The sequence below is a fragment of the Rhea americana genome, unplaced genomic scaffold (assembly GCF_003343005.1).
Source record: "Rhea americana isolate MKP2758 unplaced genomic scaffold, rheAme1 scaffold_684, whole genome shotgun sequence".
In the NCBI taxonomy this organism is placed as follows: domain Eukaryota; kingdom Metazoa; phylum Chordata; class Aves; order Rheiformes; family Rheidae; genus Rhea; species Rhea americana.
Window position 1 is genome coordinate 13,666 of NW_028186850.1, and position 18,020 is coordinate 31,685.

The window sequence follows — 18,020 nt, forward strand, 5'->3', positions numbered from 1 at the left end:
CTTTCCATCATATTCTGGAAAAAAATCCTCTCTGCAGTTCAGCACCTGGTGCAGTGCCACATTGAAATAAAGTATCTGGAAGAGAAGAGTTGAGGTTGGGAGGGATCTTTGGAGAGCACCATCTTGCTCAAGTGGGGTTAACTAGAACAGGTTGCCCAGGACCTTGTCCAGATGGCTTTTGAATATCTCCAGGTAGAAGATTACACAACCTCTCTGGGAAACCTATTCCTATGTTTGATCACCCCTGCAGTAAAAGCATTGTTTTCTTACACTTGAATGGCATTTCTTGTGTTTCTAGTTGTGTCCTTTGCCACTTGTTCTGTTTCTAGATACCTCTGAGAAGAGTCTGGCTCCATCCCCCTTACTTGCCCACATCGGGTAGGTTAATAACGTGTTGATAAAATCCCCCTAAGCCTTCTCTTCAGGCTAAAAAATCCTAATCTCAGTGCCTCCTCAGATGACAGATGCTCCAGTCCCGTAATCGCACTATACCACACAAGACCATCTCCCATAGTCCTAGTCTCAGACAGAGCCCCTAGGCAATCCCTGCAGCCCAAGACCTGCAAAGCTGCACCTTCCCAGGTCTCCATCTGGGTTCAGGCCTATGGTGTTACAGGAAAAGTTGTTCTAATCTTTGCTAGAGAAACATGCCTTGTGGCCCACCACTAGCATTACTGAGGAGAGGAAAGGTGTCCTCAACAGAGATGCTGGCCCCTTTTGAACTCACCACTGCCTCTGTTCACTGCACTCCAGGAGCTACATTCCAGGCCTGGCTCTCCCAATCACTGGCCAAAATGGTGTTTGACTTTGCTCCCTCAGCTGAAATAAAAGCTCCAAGTTCCCTTTTGTGAAAACCCTTTTGAGCTGACAGAGCTCATTACAGCTGCTGAAGCTTGCTAGAAGTTAAGGCCTGCAGTAGCCATCCTTTGCTGGCAGCAGCAGGGATTCTTAAGCTCCTTGAAAGCCTCCCAGAAGGCTTCCCACAAGCCTTTGATGATACCAGTAGACATTCCCAGGGTATTCATAAACAAAGGCTGGAAACTGCTGTACCACAGCATATCACTTCAAATCTTTGTTCCGAATTGATACCCCTCCACAAACCCCATAGCTATGGTGAAATGCTCCCACTTCTCAGATCTCTCTTTTGTGCCTGCAACTTCAATGCCAGAAACAAAACAAACCTGTGCTACCTTCCCAGGATGTCAATTCGTCTTTTCCATTTTAATTTTCCTTACATTTCTGTTGTGATGTATACTGCAAAGAAGCTACTAGCCGTGTGTGTGGCTGATAGGAAGTGCAGCTGCAGAGAGAAATGGTTCCTGGGGATGTTTCTGAAGATTCTGATCCTATTTTGGAAAGATAGGGCATAATGTCTTTGCCTACCTACAGAAACGCAACCATTCATTCCAAATTTCTCTGGGATTCTGCTTGTACCACTGCCTCATGAAACTACTATTTGAATTATTAATCTTAGACAGCTTGCATGAGGATGAGGAACTATGAAAGCTTGCACTCCCCTGGCCAAGCAGTCCTCAAGCTTCACATGGGAACAGGCACCTGGGATAGAGAAAGAGAAGAAGAAAAGGAGCAAAACTTGTAATCAGTTAAGAAAAGCCTTGAAGACCTAAGGAATAATATATTTCTATGTGTACGTTCTTAGAATCAGGATAAACACAGAGAAGAAATAGCAAATTCGTCTCTTTCTTTCTTTTTTTCTGAGCATACAACTCACAAATGCAGTCACACCCAGAAAAGTAAGCCATACATGAACACAGCTTGCAAAGAAGGAAGAATCCATCACTTTCCCAGGGATTCAGGTGAGGATGACTGGCCCATAATTCCCTGGATCCTCCTTCTTGTCCTTTTTGAAGAGAGGAATGTCATTTGCTTTCTTCCAGTTTTCAGAAAGCTCCCCAATTGCCATGAGCTTTAAAAGCTAATCAAGAGTAGCCTTTCAATGCATCAGCCAAATCTCTCAGTAATTGTGGGTGCACTCATGAGAACTCATAATCTTGTGCACATGCAGATTGTTTAAATATTCCTAACCTGATCCTGCTCTACTAAGGGTAAGTATTTCTTGCTACAGACTCTCCCACTGGTCTCAGGGATTCCTGAAGATAGGTCTTACCAGGCTGCGGTTGAGGCAAAGCAAGCGTTGGGTAGTTTGGTCTTCTCTGTGTATTTTGTCATCAGGTCTGCGACCCCATTCACCAGTGGGCCAACATTTTCTCTAATCTTCCTTTGTTGCTGCTGTCATAATCCTTCAAGGCACTTCCTTATTTTTGTACAAACACTTGACCAACCTGTTGACAAAGATGTTTTTGCCCCACTTAGTCAGGTGAATCCCATCTGTTCCAAGTAATCTTCAATCCCAAGACAGGATCTCGTGTTCACAGAAACTAAAATAGTGTTGGCAACACTATCTGCACAATCAACTGTCTGGCACATTGCCAGATCTGTCCACTCCGCCTCAAACACTTTCCTCTCATCACCAGGAAGACAAAACCATCAAGGCAACCATGCTTTTGGCCCTGCCTCCAGAGCAATGTAGTCACTCTTGACACTTTCCAGGTTTCCCCTGACACTATGGCTTATGCCTACAGGGAAGAACAGCAGGGGGTAATAGTCTACAGGTGGAGAAACAGTCTTCCTCATGGTGCCAGAAGCCAGAAGCTTCAAGTGTTCACCATCATGGGTGTCTGCACTTCCCAAACTGATAGGCACAAATTTGACCTGTTCTGTCTTTGGTTGAGATGGGAGTTTGGCTCTTGAGCCTGCAGGGTCTTGGCAAAAATCCAGTCAGTCTCTTTCTCATCATCTCTGGCACTGCACAGTTAACCGACCTCCTTCCACAGCTCCTTTATTTGACGATACAGACCCTCAACAAGCATTCATTTCCTGTAGGCTACAAGACCATTTCACCCTACTCTTTAGTCTTAACAGCTGCAATCTCATCCCACTCTTATCTACCCTGGGGGCCAATTCAAGGATCATTTTCCAAGCTTTCCACTGCAGAATAACACCTCCATTTACTCTCCTCTCACTCAGAGGAAGTATAAAGTAATTGCATTTATTTTTAAGCCCTTGAATGGATATTAGGTTGCAATGGGGGATACAGAGATGCAATCTCCATGACTACAAAACCTTGAAAACCTTTTACATAAGCAGCAGTGTGAAGCGTTTCAGGCAACCCAGTTATTTCTAAGGCATAAGAATGGGCCACTTCACTCCTTGGGGCCATTTCCAGCTGTGGGATTCCCGGGCTTCCTTATCCCATGGTCGGGTGAGAGAACTGAACTCCCAATGTCATTCTTCAATTCTAGTCTATTAGATTATCAAACTAAATGTTTTCTAACCACCCATATGGTGTCCCTGTCACTTGGAAAGATCAAGCCTTGAGCATATCACAATTGCCTTATATTCCCTCAAACATTTTTTTTCCAGAATACTAGCAAACCTTCTCCCTCACACCTGCCCGCATCTCAACAGCTGTTAGAAAGTAGCATTGACTCATTTCCTTTTCACACCATCTGCATCTCTCTGTACCCCACTTTTTTTTTTAACCAATATGTTGAGTACATGGACAGGATGCACTTCACATGGAGTAAGCCAATGAGACATTTTACTTCACAGTAAAAATCACAGAATCACAGAATCCAGAAGGTCGGAAGGGACCTCTGGAGATCATCTAGTCTGAACTCTCTGCTCCAGCAGGGTCACCTAAAGCATGTTAGACAGGGTTGCATCCAGGTACGTTTTGAATATCTCCAGAGAAGGAGAATCCACAAACTCTCTGGGCAACCTCTTCCAGTGCTCTGTCATTCTCACATGAAAGAAATTCCTCCTCACATTCAGGTAGAACTTCCTGTGGTACAGTTTTTGCCCATTGCCTCTTGTCCTGTCTCATGGAACAGCTGAAAAGAGTTTAGCCCCATTCCCTTGACACCCTCCCTTCAGATACTTATACACATTGAGAAGATCCCCCCTCAGTCTTTTCTTCTCCAGGCTGAACAGGCACAGCTCTCAAAGCCATTCCTCATAGGGCAAATGCGCCAATCCTCTGATCATCTGGACCCTATGCTGGACTCTCTCCAGCAGCTCCATGTCTCTCTTGTACTGGGGAGCCCAGAACTGGATGCAGTACTCAAGATGAGGCCTCACCAGGGCTGAGTAGAGCAGCAGGATCACCTCCCTCGACCTGTTGGCAACACTCTTCCAAATGCACCCCAGGATACCATTGGCCTTCCTGGCCACAAGGGCACATTGCTGGCTCACAGTCAACTTGTTGTCCACCAGAACTCCCAGGTCCTCTCTGCAGAGCTGCTTTCCAGCAAGTCAGCCCCAATCTGTACTGGTGCATGGAGTTATTCCTCCCTAGGTGCAGGACTCTGCCTTTGCTGAGCCTCATGACGTTCCTCTCTACCCAACTCTCCAGCCCGTCCAAGTCTCTCTGAATGGCAGCACAGCCCTCTGGTGTATCAGCCATTCCTCCCAGCTTGGTATCATCAGCAAACTTGCTGAGGAAGCACTCTGTCCCTTCATCCAGGTCATTGATGAAAAAGTTGAACAGGATGGGACCCAGTACTGAGCCCTGGGGGACGCCACTAGCCACAAACTCTGTGCCACTAATGACAACCCTCTAAGCACTGCCTTTCAGACAGCTCACAATCCACCTCACCGTCCACTTGTCTAGCCCACACTTCCTGATCTTATCTAGGAGGATGTTATGGGAGACAGTGTCAAAAGCCTTGCTGAAGTCCAGGTACACAACGTCCACTGCTCTCCCCTCCTCTACCCAGTCAGTCATCCCATCATAGAAGGCTATCAGATTGGTTAAGCAGGATTTCCCCTTGATGAATCCATGCTGACTACTCCTGATCACCTTCTTTTCCTCCATATGCCTGGAGATGACATCCAGAAGGAGCTGTTCCATCACCTTTCCAGGGATGGAGGTGAGGYTGACYGGYCTATCGTTGCCTGGGTCCTCCTTCTTGCCCTTTTTGAAGACTGCAGTGACATTGGCTTTCTTCCAGTCCTCAGGCACCTCTCCAGTTCTCCATGAGTTTTCAAAGACAATGTAGAGTGGCCTGGCAACAACATCCGCCAACTTCCTTAGTACCCATGGGTGCATCCCATCCGGGCCCATGGATTTGTTGATGTCAGGCTTGCCCAGAAGATCTCTAATCCTATCCTCCTCATCCAAGGAAAAGTCTTCCTTTCTCCAGACTTTCTCCCTCATGTCCAGGCTTCAGGATTCATGAGGGCTGCCCTTAGCAGTGACGACTGAAACAAAGAAGGCATTCACTAATTCTGACTTCTCTCTATCCTTTGTCACCAGGGCCCCTGCCCCATTCAGTAGTGGGCTCACGTTATCCCTAGTCCTCCTCTTGCTACTGATGTATTTGAAGAAGCCCTTCCTGTTGTCCTTAACGCCCTGTGGCAGACTCAGTTCCAACTGGGCCTTAGCCTTCCTCGCTGCATTTCTACATACTCGGACTGCATTCCTATAATTCTCCCAAGTAGTCTGTCCCCTCTTCCACATTCTGTGTACTTTCTTCTTCAGCTGGAGTTTTATCAGGAGCTCCTTGCACATCCAGGCAGGTCTCCTGCTCCTTCTTCCTCATAGGGATGAGCTGCTCTTGGGTTTGGAGGAAGTGATGTTTGAATACTAGCCAGCTCTCCTGGCCCCGCTTCGTTCTAGGGCCTTAATCCCTGAGATTCCTCCAAGCAGGTCTCTGAAGGGCCCAAAGTCCACTCTCCTGAAGTCCAGGGTTGCAATCTTGCTTATTGCCTTACTTCTATCCTGCAGGATCCTGAACTCCACTATATGACGGTCACTGCAGCCAAGGCTGCCCCCAACCTTCACATCTCCAACCAGTCCTTCTTTGTTGGTTAAGACAAGAAATCTAATTATTTTTCAAGGACTATTCTCTTTATGCCCTTTTCTATGGTAAACAAAATGTGTACAAATACCCCTGCTCATATACCAAAGCATTGGTATATCAATTAAATGATACTTCACCTATTACCTCATGACTTTGTTTATACTCTTGCATTGCAACATATCTGCAGTAGGAACTTTTTTTTTTCCCCTTCCTGCATAAGATGTTGAACAACAGGGAAAAAAATCTAATCACCACATCTCTAAAACCTAGATGAGTAATGGCCAAATGAAGTCCTAGATTATTTTAGTCCGGCCCACAAAAGAGAGATGTAGTCACACATAATGTGTCTTCTTCCTTTGCAGCTCCCTTATGATTTAATATCCACTTTTTATTGTCACAGTATCTCTTGTAATAAAAAACAATCTTTTTCCCTCTTTTTCATCTTACTAAAAATAGGGATGAAGATGTCCTTAGGCACTAAATAGCCACCAGATAGCAACTCTAAGAGCCCAGATCCAGCACATTCCTCAGCCTCTTGAGCATTAAAACTTAATTCAAGATGAAAAAGAAGATAGCTTCCTGCAGCTCAGAATTTTGGTAAGTGCTTTGAAGTAGCACTGAAAGTACTGAAAAACTATACTTTCTATCATGCTTAGTTCCATGAAACTTTTTAAGGATACTGCAAAATCTGCAATTTCACCCTCTTTTACTATTTTAGACTCTTCTTTTAAAGTCATATCCTGTTTCTTCATGTAATAAGTTGGGACAGAAACCACTCAGGAAGTCACATGATTGTCTGCATAGTCAAAAATGTTGCATAATAAAAACGTTTTTGTAACGAAGTATATTACTGTGTCTGGAACTACCAGAGTGATACAGACTCCATAAGGACCCGTACAAAAACCTGCTGAAATCAGAAAGCAAATTGCTTAAGTCTACAAGAAGGCTGAAGAAGCATGAGCACGAACTTTAAGTTTCATTTTATATCTAAGAGATTTTTCTCATTATTAGTCTACAGAAGTATATGGTTTTCCCTTTTGTTTAATCATTTTCAGTTTGTAGGTATCCTTCAATCCTATCTTCAGGATATTACAACAACGGTAATTTATGTGTGTAGAACTATATTCCTATTTATGTACAATAAGCAGAGAAATCAATATGAGTACTAGCCTTGGCATTGGTCATTAGATTGTGTTTCTAGAGGTAATGTTTCATGCTAAACATGCAGTTAATGTAGAGCTACATTTTCATGTCTCCTTCAATCACTAAAACACTGCATACTCAAAATGCTGGAGTATAAACGCCAAAAAAACAAAGTAAACCAAAAAAAAACAACCCCCCAAATATGCTATCAAAGCATCAGGTATTTGGATGCTGGTGTTTTGTTGTGACCGTTTTCAGAAGTTATTTTTCACTTTTTTTGTTTTACTGCAGCTTAAGTATTTGAAGTAATGTTTGCTATCACCACATGGAGATTTTGTTGACATTCGGTGAAATGGCTGAAGCAGAGCTTAGATTTGCATCTTTGCAATAGTGGCAGAGCAGTTAGAAGATCTTTTGCATCATCAGTTAGTTGAATATTTGTGCAAGTCTCTCAGCTTGGATTTTGAGTATCCCTAGGTCCTGCTAAGCACAGGACAGAATTCATTAATAAATGAGTTCTCACTGCAGTACTCCAAGGCACTGATATGAAACTGTATTCTCCTTTACTTTGAACATACTTTGGAGAAGTCATGTGGTTTCACACATGCTGTAAATGCTGAGCCATCACCAAAAGGATACAGTTTTTGTCATGGAGTATATCACTGTGCTGGGACTACCACAATGATATAAATAGCATAGGGTCCTGTACGAAAACTTGAAGAGGAAGAAAAAACAATATATCCTAAAGAGAAAAAGATAGGAACTTGAAATGCTTGAGGAGACAAATCTAACATTCTTTTCATATTTCCATTTGTCATGGAATGATACAGCTCACAGTATTTCCAAGAGATGGAAGAAAGGGATAACTGTGAAGTTCTGTCCCTGATCAAGCCATTTGAAATCATTGAACTATTGAATTACTGTTTTTCCCCTCCCAGTTCTGGAAAAAAAAATGTGGCTCTGGACATCCTAATGGGATTGTATATATGAATAATTAGGACAAATGTCTGGATTTTCATCTTCGGTTTTACACCCACACCTTTTGAGCACAGTAAGGAAAGTGTTACTTATTTGACTACATATTAGCAGTGTGAGAACAGAAAAGCTCATATTTGGAAATGGGACCACTCTCACAGTTGAACCAAGTAAGTACCATTATTTTTACTTCTGTAAGTTAAGTTAAAATGTGGTAGTAGCAGAGGACAAAAGGATCTTGTGATTTGGTGTCAATGGAAGCACTTTCTGATGCTGGAATCTCTGGACTACACTCTCCATAGCCAGGGCTTCAAGGTGAGCCCTCAGTTTGTATCTTCCTGGAAAGGCTTCACTGGAACGACTGGGCTAGCTGTATCTCACCATTGCTGTGCATTTCTGAAGCTTAACATTCTGTAATTTATACTCAGTCTGGCTAACACTCAGACCCAGCATCAGCACAAAATATCTTAACTTTATCAGTGTTCCAGTGAATTTTCACTGCCTCATTTTGAGCATTATGCACAGCTCAGTATGAAGCTGACATGGGAGAGAAGTTATGAGAGGAGAAAGTTAAATAACTTTGAGCTTAAATTTTCAGAGCTGCCTTATATCCGAGCCCTCTTAGAATGAATGGGAGTTAGCTATTAAGTTGCCTAAACTTTGAAAAATGCAGATATGGCAGTGGATAGGTGTTATAACAAAGCCTTAGTATTCCCCCCCCCCAACTGGAATTTGGCCATGTAGAACAAAGACTTTTTCTTTTTTATTAATGGAAAGGAAAAATAGTGCCTTAAAGGATTTGGGGGAACATCAATCTGAATAGTTCCAGATGTTCCCAGGAAAAAAGAGGGTGGGTAGCTTTTTGTAGTGACTGTTTTAATGGCGAACAAGACCCTGAGTATTTGGAAATGGTACCTTTCTGAAGGCTGATATTTGTAAGTATTGATGGAGGGTCTTCCAAAGCTTTTCTATGGGAGTGTTAATGTTGTACTAGCAGGGGAGTTTTCTATCTTGTCTTCGTTGTCCTAAATATCAAGATGCAGACCTAAAAATGTGTTACAGTGCTTTCAGAGGTCTGCATGGGTTTTAGAAGTGGAAACGTCCAGTGTCGTTTTACATCCCTAAAGAATGTGACTTTTGTTGTAGAAAGATATGAGGCTCTCTTAGATACTGCCTAATATCTGCCCAAGCCTGCAGGACACCTTACATGGTAGTAAATGTCTATTTTGGGACAACTGAATCCCATCTCCAATTCCTAAAGGACAGGGGAATACAAAGTTACCACTCTGAACAAAGATTTTTTCTTTCTGACCACCAAATCATTAGCAGTAAATATAGGACCAGAAGACATTCCCAAATTCCAATAATTCCATCATTAGTCTATATTGATATAGACTTAGCAGTTCACCTTCGCACCTTAGTACTAGGATTTTGAAAGACTAAAGGAGGCAAGTGGTACATTTTCACAGCATTTGGTTTCTGAACTTCCTCATGCATCTTGCAGCAAAGTTGCTCTGAAACTTTTAGATGCATTTTTTTTTCCAGTTTATAAATCATTCAGGAGTTGAATTCTCATTCACACCTTAGCAACAGAGCATGGTGAATACTAGGACCTGTTAAGGGGGGTGGGGGGGGTGGAAGCAACAACCCGGCAACAAAAGGCAGTTTAAATGCTAAGTGCTGGTAGAAGAATGAGTACGATATCTATTCCCATGATTTCTGTTTTTCTAGCTGAAGATGGAGCTGGGAATAGAAAAGTTAGGATGAAATTGCAAAAGCTGTATAAAGACTTCAGGGCAAGATACGCTACAGTAAAGGATAATAGGACTTATCTATCTAATTCATTCAGTGTTTGCTGAAGTAATTCACACTTAGACGCCAAAATTTCCAAAATTCTTACAGCTTAACTTTTTTATTGCTAACTTTGGATTTCTTTGGGAGATGCTCATAAGTGTTTAAAGATACTAAGAACATACTTGCATTGTTACTAGAATCTTTCTATAAATTCCTAAACACAAAAAGATACAGAAAACATATATTAATAACATACTCTCCTCTTGAGGGCTTAAGATCAACTAAGGATTTTCCTGATTTATTCTATATAAAATGTTCATTAATAAAACTGAAGCACATAAAAGGATGGATATATATTCCATGACTGCATAAGATTATAGGAAAAGAGAAGTACAACTTTTTTGTGCTAATATAGTGTAGCTTATAGTGTCTAATATAAAAATCCTACCCACACACATTAAAAAAAAGAAAAGGCAAGATATGGTAAGAATTCATGGCTGTATTTTCAGATAATGCAAAATAACATGACTCAGTTGAAATATTTTTTTTCTGATAAAGAAATAATTTATTAACAACAATCACATTGTCCAAGTTTATTCCTGCTAAGGAATTTCCTCAGTGAGTTTTACTACAGAGGCAGTTTGCTAGTATATTGTCTGTTTGGAAATACTGGAAATCAGAATACACGAAAAATCTTTAAAGTACTTCTCAAATAATAAAGTATACACAGAGCTAAAAAACTATGTCAAATCCATGTTACAGCACCTGGAAAGGAAATGTGTGTGGGAGGAATCACAAAATAAGTCTTTTTTGCTTTAATAATCGTAACTGTGTGACACTGTTGCTCTTCTCTTTGAGAAGGGGACTCAACTGACCGTGGAGCAAAGTAGGTATTCTTTATACATTAACATTTTCTGAATTGTTACTGTTCGGTTTTTCACTTTTTTCCTTCCTCCTCCTAAAACTCAGGTAGCCACCCCCCAATGCTTTAAAAATCACAAATTAGACTTCAGGATTTCTATGCATAATCCTTTGATACCAAACCTGACATCTTCAGTTTAAAAAATATACTGAAACCCCTTCTCAGGAGTTGCCAAAGAATTTGGACTCCACAAAGACAACTCCTGGCTGTTGTCATGCCTGATGTGTTTGGGCTCAATATCTATCCACTTATTTAAGCATCTTTATAAGTTTCCTATAGTCATTTTTAAGTTACAAGACCCTGCTTGGGCAGTTTGAAGGGAACTAAAGCTCCTGTGAAGTTTGCTATTTAAGTTCCTAAGATGGTCTATTTTATCATGATTAGAAAGACATCATCAGGCCAGGGGGGTATCACAGAATCACAGAATGGTTGAGGTTGGAAGGGACCTCTGGAGATCATCTAGTCCAACCCCTCTGCTCAAGCGGGCTCACCTAGAGTACGTTAGACAGGATTGCATCTAGATGGGTTTGAATGTCTCCAGAGAAAGAGACTCTACAACCACTCTGAGCAACCTCTTCCAGTGCTCTGTCACACTCACAGTGATAGGTAAAGGGGGATAATATTACACAAAAGCATTAAAAGGAGTCTTAGGTGATGTTTTTCTACTAGTTTAATTACACTAAAAAGTCTAGAGTTTGAAATCAAGTAAGTCAAATGAAGGTGATAATGACTGGATTCCTTTTTGGCATCTGGTGTGTGTTGACAACAATGAAGTTGTGCTTGTTTTCATTAGCAGAACCAGTTCATGAAGTTATGGCAGAGTACTGTTTGCCTTGTATCTCAGTTCCTCTTAGGGAGTGTGTGCGGGGGAAACAAAGTAGAATTGGAGTCTCTTGGATAGAACTTGCAAAGATATCCTATAAAAAGTAAAACTTTAACGCTGAGGGATCTTTTGAGGAGAATAACACATATCTCATGCAGGATTCAACCCTAATGAACCTCTCTTTATAAAAAGACCCATGTAGCTATGGTAAATGTGAAAACATGTAAATTCTTCATGTTTTGTGTGGTAGCCTATGATAAGCTGAGCTCTTTTTGACACGGAGGCATAGTAGATGAATCTCTTCAGCTTCATATTTTTATCAGAACTCACATTACTAACCATATCCTAACACTGGCGTGTGGAGTGACCTTATTTTCTCTACCTATGACTTGAAGGTAAAGATACTTTGTTTTTAAAAATCGTGATGATTGCTGGATGCTAAATAATTTCAAGAGACCGGCAAAGACTCAGAAAGACATTCCTTTCAAGCATAAGCAATCTTATTTCATTACTCATCTTGTATCTCTTATATCTACTTAGAAGGATACTGCTGTATGGCTGAAATTTAGGCTTTTGTTTTCAGTTATCAAGCCTTTGGCATTCCTGTATGTTTCCTGAAATTGAGAATTCAACTCCTGAATGATTTATGAACTGGAAAAAAATGCATCTAAAAGTTTCAGAGCAACTTTGCTGCAAGATGCATGAGGAAGTTCAGAAACCAAATGCTGTGAAAATGTACCACTTGCCTCCTTTAGAGTCTTTCAAAATTCGAGTACTAAGGCATGTTTTTCATGTCTTGATGTTTCTTAATATCTTAATCCTGAAGAACCACCACTGAAGACTGGTACACTAAGGTGAAAAAAACAGTCAGGAGATTTGTCTCTCAGATTTGCATCCTTAGAAGTTTCTTCTCATTTGCCAATTGCTCATTTACAAAATAAATAATTTACACATAGATAGATAATTCATATAAAGACCTTTATTCTGGCAAAAGCAAATTTAGGATTTCAAGAAATTAAAACTCCTGCAACAATCCTACCCTTATATACCCTCTCTGTCTTTGATCTGCCTGTTTGGAAAGAGTGGCAAAAAATAAACACAAAAAAAGGGAACTGAGCCAATGATAGTGCCAGAAAAGGGTCACAGGTGAACTGTATCTGAAATGTATATGACTTAACTCACACACAAGCTTGCAATAGAATAAAGTGATGCCCAAACAATGTATTTTTTTCACAGAGAAACGAGAAGATTCTGTCCCAGAAGTCATTGCGATTAAATCAACAAAGTCCAAGAAAGGAAACAATAATGTGAATGCAGTCTGTTTGGCCAGGAATTTCTATCCAAAGAACATCAATTTGGAGGTATCTTCTAATGAAGTTGTATATGAACAGAACAAACCCATTGTGACATCCGAGGGGACATACAGTACTATTAAGGTGGTTGAGGTGAAACCAGAGACAGAGGTGACCTGCGAGGCTAAGTTCAATGGCATCACTTTTGCAAAGAACACAACATTGCCAGGTACAATTTTGTGGTACAATTGCAACTTATTTCTGGTGGTGGTATGTTCCAATACTTATTGTTGCTCCCTCTAAGAAGCATCCCTTGGGCACCCAGCAGGAATGAGAAAGACATCTAAGTGCTTAAGCAGGAAGAGCTGAAAGATATTTAAAGGCATCTAGCACAGATGGACTTTTCATTATTTAAGTTCTTGGAGCTATTTGAAAAAAAAAGAGAGAGAGAGAGAGATTGATGCAATCTTCACAGAACAGTTGAGATTGGAAAGGACCTTTGCAGATCACCTAGCCCAACATCCCTGCTTACGTAGGATCACATAGACCCCCTTGTCCAGAATTGTGTAAAGATGGCTTTTGAGTATCTCTACCAATGGAGAGTCCACAACCTCTCTGGGCAACCTATTCCAGTGTTCTGTCACCCTCACGGTAAACATGTTTTTCCTGGACAAACAGGAAACACAAACAGAGGAAGTCTGTGTTTGAACAAAACTTCCTGTGTTTCAGTTTGTTCCCCTTGCCTCAWGTCCTATCACTGGGCATCACTGAGAAGAGTCTGGTGCCATCCTCTTTACACCCTCCCTTCAGGTATTTATACACAATGACAAGATCGCCCCTAAACCTTCTCTTTTCCAAGCTAAACAGTACCATCTCTCTCAGCCTTTCCTCATATGAGAAAAGCTTCAGTTCTTTCACCATTTTAGTTGCCCTTTGCTGGACTATCTCTGGTAGCTCCATCTCTCTCCTACCCTGGGGAGCCCAGGACTAGACACAGTACTTCAGGGGTGGCCTCACCAGGGCTGAATAGAGAAGATCACTTCCCTCAACCCTCATCAAGGACTCTCAAGTCCTTCTCTGCAGAGCTGCTTTCCATTAGTTCAGTCCCGAGTCTGTACTGATGCATGGGATTACTTGTCCCTAGCTGGAAGGCTCTGCACGTCCCTTCTTCATGAGGTTCCCCTCTACCCATCTGTCCAGACTCTGGTGTATATATCACTCCTGCTAGTTTTGGATAATCAGCAAACTTGCTGTCCCTTCATCCAGGTATTGATGAATAAGTTGAACAATATTGGACTCGGTATTGACCCCTGGTGTGCACCACTAGCTACAGGCCTCCAACTAGACTTGTGACACTAATCATAACTCTCTGAGCTCTTCCATTCGGCCAGTTCTCAGTCTGCCTCACTGTCCACTCATCTAGTCCATACCTCATCGTCAACTTGCTTGTAAAGTTGTTACGGGAGACAGTGACAAAGAACTTACTGAAGTAAAGGCAGGCAACATCCACTGCTCTTTCCTCATTTACCCAGCCAGTCATTTCACCACAACATAACAGTCTACCTGCCAGAAGATAGCTTGAAACTGCTCTTTTAAAAACAATAAAAAATGAAAGTAGTTTTATTTTTGCTTAAAACCATTTTTTTGCAAATTTCACTCTCTCAGTATGTATTTGTTAATTGATCATCAACAAAACAACTGCAGAACTCTTTTGTTTGCTGCAATTGCATGTAAAACAATAATTTCTCCTCAGATTAATGTTAGAAATAGTGACCTGCCAGTTGAGTTTCAGACAGTATCGCTCACTTACTGAACATTTTTTTCAATCCTTTTTAAAATTTGTTTATTTTTATAATGCCCTTTCTTTTTTATACTACAGAAAAGGAGATTGAAGAACCAGTAACTGTGAATGTTTGCAACATGACAGACACCTCTACAGAAGGTTAGTTACCTAAAGGGACTGTGAAATTACATTATCATGTTGGGAACTGATATAAACGCATGGAAACATATTTTCTCAGGTGGAGAAGAATTAGAATATATATTTATTGAAAACAATGATCTTTCTCAGTGTAGCAGAACATARTAAGAGCATAGCAGCCAAGCTTTGCTTTCAGTGAACTATCAACAGGAAGCAAAATCTGATCTAGACAGATTTCTTCCTCGCTTCCCTACTGGTGCCATGCTTTTCTACTGTCCTTTCTTTTGTCACTCTTGTTTTCTCTAAAACTGTTTCCTGAGGGTCTTTTTTCTCACTTTCTGCTAATATCAAGATATCTCAATCTAGATCATGATCTCTCCCCTCTTTTTTTTCTCACTAAGCAGATATCAAAACAGGGAAAGTGAACATGCTGTCCATGGCTGTGCTGGGTTTGAGAGTCCTGCTGGCAAAAAGCATCGCCTTCAATACACTCATGAGTATCAAGTTGTTTCTATTCTGAGGTAGGAAAACATGTAACTTGATCTGTGGAAATACTAGAAGCAGGTGCTAGAATGATCGCTTAGCTTTCTGTACCAGGAGTGACACTTGTTCCTTTCCTCCTGCTTCCATTAACTAACCTTTGTTAGTTTCTGGAGACCACCTCCCCCCCCAGAAAAAAAAGGGGGGGAAAGAAAAGAAAGAAAGAAAAAAAAAACAGCACCTCCCTGTGTCCAAAGCTCTTTTTCTTTTTCTGGCTGGTATTCGAATACATATTTAGCCCAGAGCACCTCAGTTTTTTATCAGAAGCACCCAGGAAATCTCTCACTGACAATTTCAAGTGGCAGAGTACAAACCTTGGAGAAAAATCAAGGTGAATAGGGAGTCAAAAGTGAGGGTCCTCAAAACCAAATATGCGAAGGAGTGAGAAGAAAGGAGTAGGAGAGAGATTTCTTTTAAGCCAATGTACCCAAAGAAGCAGAAGAAATGGTCCAACCCAAGCATTGTGAGTGCCTTAGATGTGGATAAGACCTTGAAACATACTTTGTTCTTCCAGGTGGCAGAGAATATTGCTATCAGCAGTCTAAGGAACAAAAGGACAAAGTGTGTGCCCACAGCAGTTTCAACAGCACAAGTCAAATCTACTGACAATAAGTATTGAGAGCGTAACACTGCACCTTCCCCTTAGCCCCTGTAGATTTATTAGTCCTTTCACTTTGTCATGCAGCTTTTCAGCTAACTATCACTATCTGGAGGTTTTCTTAGTCATACTATACTGTTGAATCCTGTCTAGCTAGTTTCTCTCATTGTAGAAATAATTGTAATTGATTTTGCTATTTCTTATTCCCAGTGAAACTTTTCCTTATCCCTCAGCTAAGTAGAAATTGATATCTCTACTCCTCTAAACATTACATAGAAGCATCCAAATTGCTTTGGTAGTTTTGAAAAATCAGAATTTCACTATAGATCCATCACCCTTTTAAAAATTTTTCTACAGGTAAATTATATCACTCTCTGTAGAGATGTTTTACAGCTTAGAGAATTCAGATATCATTTAGTTTTAATATTTTTAGATAGCTTCAATAACAATAATTTTCTAGTATAGATGAGAAGATACATGTTGTGAAGATCCTTGAAGTGATTCACTTCAGCCAAATAATATTCAACCATAGTAACACTTTGATTTGCATTTCTTTACCATGTATCTCTTTTGCTAAGTGTATGACTCCTGCATTTTAAGTTTACCTGAAATAAATTTTTACTATGCCAAAATGTTCTGTGGTTTTTGCTCTGCTTTTTCTTCTGAATTTAGGATGGAGACTGCTGAAAACCAGCTGTCCTGTCTGATGATCAGTGAGATCTAGAAATGCAGCTTTGATAGCCTAGATTTCCCCTTGGCTGATTTTGTTTTTTTCTAGGCTTTGAACAGGGAATGGAAGGGTCTCTGGCATATTAAAAGGCTTCAGGAGCGGCACGAATTCTAGACTCGTGGGATTTGCATGAGACTTGGTCTTTCAGATACTTTTGAAGAGACCCAACCAAGATTTTATGGTTAATAGCAAAAAGGGGGATGTGTTTAAAGAGAAATCTGTCAAGAGTTGGGTTGATACGAGCAGTAGGAAGGAAAATACAGACCTCAGAAAAGGAGAGAATATACTGGATTTTTCCACTCATTGATGTTAGAAGTAACAGGAAGTAAAATAAAATGGTTTGATGGAGCAGTATGGTTTCTATAGCAACTTGGTTATTCATCTAAAAGACCCCAGCACTCATCTTTCTCTCTCAAGCAACAGGCAGGATGTTGTGGTCAATGTTGATGACTAAGTTGCACCGTGCAAGGAGAATTCCTCCTTGTTTCAAAACAAATATGTTAACCACATCCTGATGGGGAAATTTATAAGATTTTTCAGATACTGACTGATGTAATTCTGGCTTCAATACAGTCCTTACAAAGCATGTGTAGTAAGGTCTGTTTAACCAACCTTTGTCAGGCTAGTCCCTCAAACCCTACAGACACATAGATGAAGACCCTCACTTCTCACAACTACCTGTCCAGAAGACAAAGGAAGTTTGCACAGCAGTTCCAAAAACAGCAAAATTCATTTTTAATTCATTCTACCACTATAATTTAAATCAGACATTTTGCTCACTAGATTTTTTATCCTGATTTGCCAATGACACCCTAACATTTTTGTGTTGCATTCCACATCAAACCTTTTCCAGTCTTGCAGGCAAAACACACATCAGAAATACCATTTGTGGACATTTGTGCAAGTCCACAGTGGAGTGGAGTTTTCCTGAGTGGCCCTTGATTGGGTCTAGAAGAAAAGGCAGACTGAAAATCCTTCAACAGAGCTTAAGCAAAGTGAAAGATCTACAGATGCGTGACTGCTGAGGGACACAGCATTGACTCACACAGAAATATATCACCCAGATTAAAACAACAGTCTTTATTTTTTCAAGGCACATCCATACAGGTGTAGGACACTAGAGGCCTTCTTCCTATTGTGAAGAAATTCAGGGCCTGTGCAGTACCTCCATAATTAAGTACTTAAGACCTCCTTTTGCACCACTGGGAATCAGATTAGTGTGGGAAAACCTATACCCGTGATAGTCACCTAAACTGTCAATCACCCAAGTATCCATAATTTATGTCCCAATTAGTCAAACAAAGAAAAATATGTATTTGAGAAGATGGTTGAAACTCTCCAGGGAGAGTGCAAGGGAGGGAGTATCTATCCCTCAGCCTCTTACCATAATTTATCAC

General features: G+C 40.8%; 1 gene segment (V, D, J or C); it reads left to right on the forward strand.

Moving 5' to 3' along the window:
* The first annotated feature begins 8,031 nt into the window (after positions 1–8,031).
* LOC146586513 (T cell receptor delta constant-like) lies at positions 8,032–16,525 on the forward strand. The segment is given in 5 exon segments: positions 8,032–8,173; positions 12,779–13,063; positions 14,714–14,776; positions 15,160–15,276; positions 15,810–16,525. Coding segments are annotated over 4 exon segments (606 nt in total).
* Positions 16,526–18,020: the final 1,495 nt, after the last annotated feature.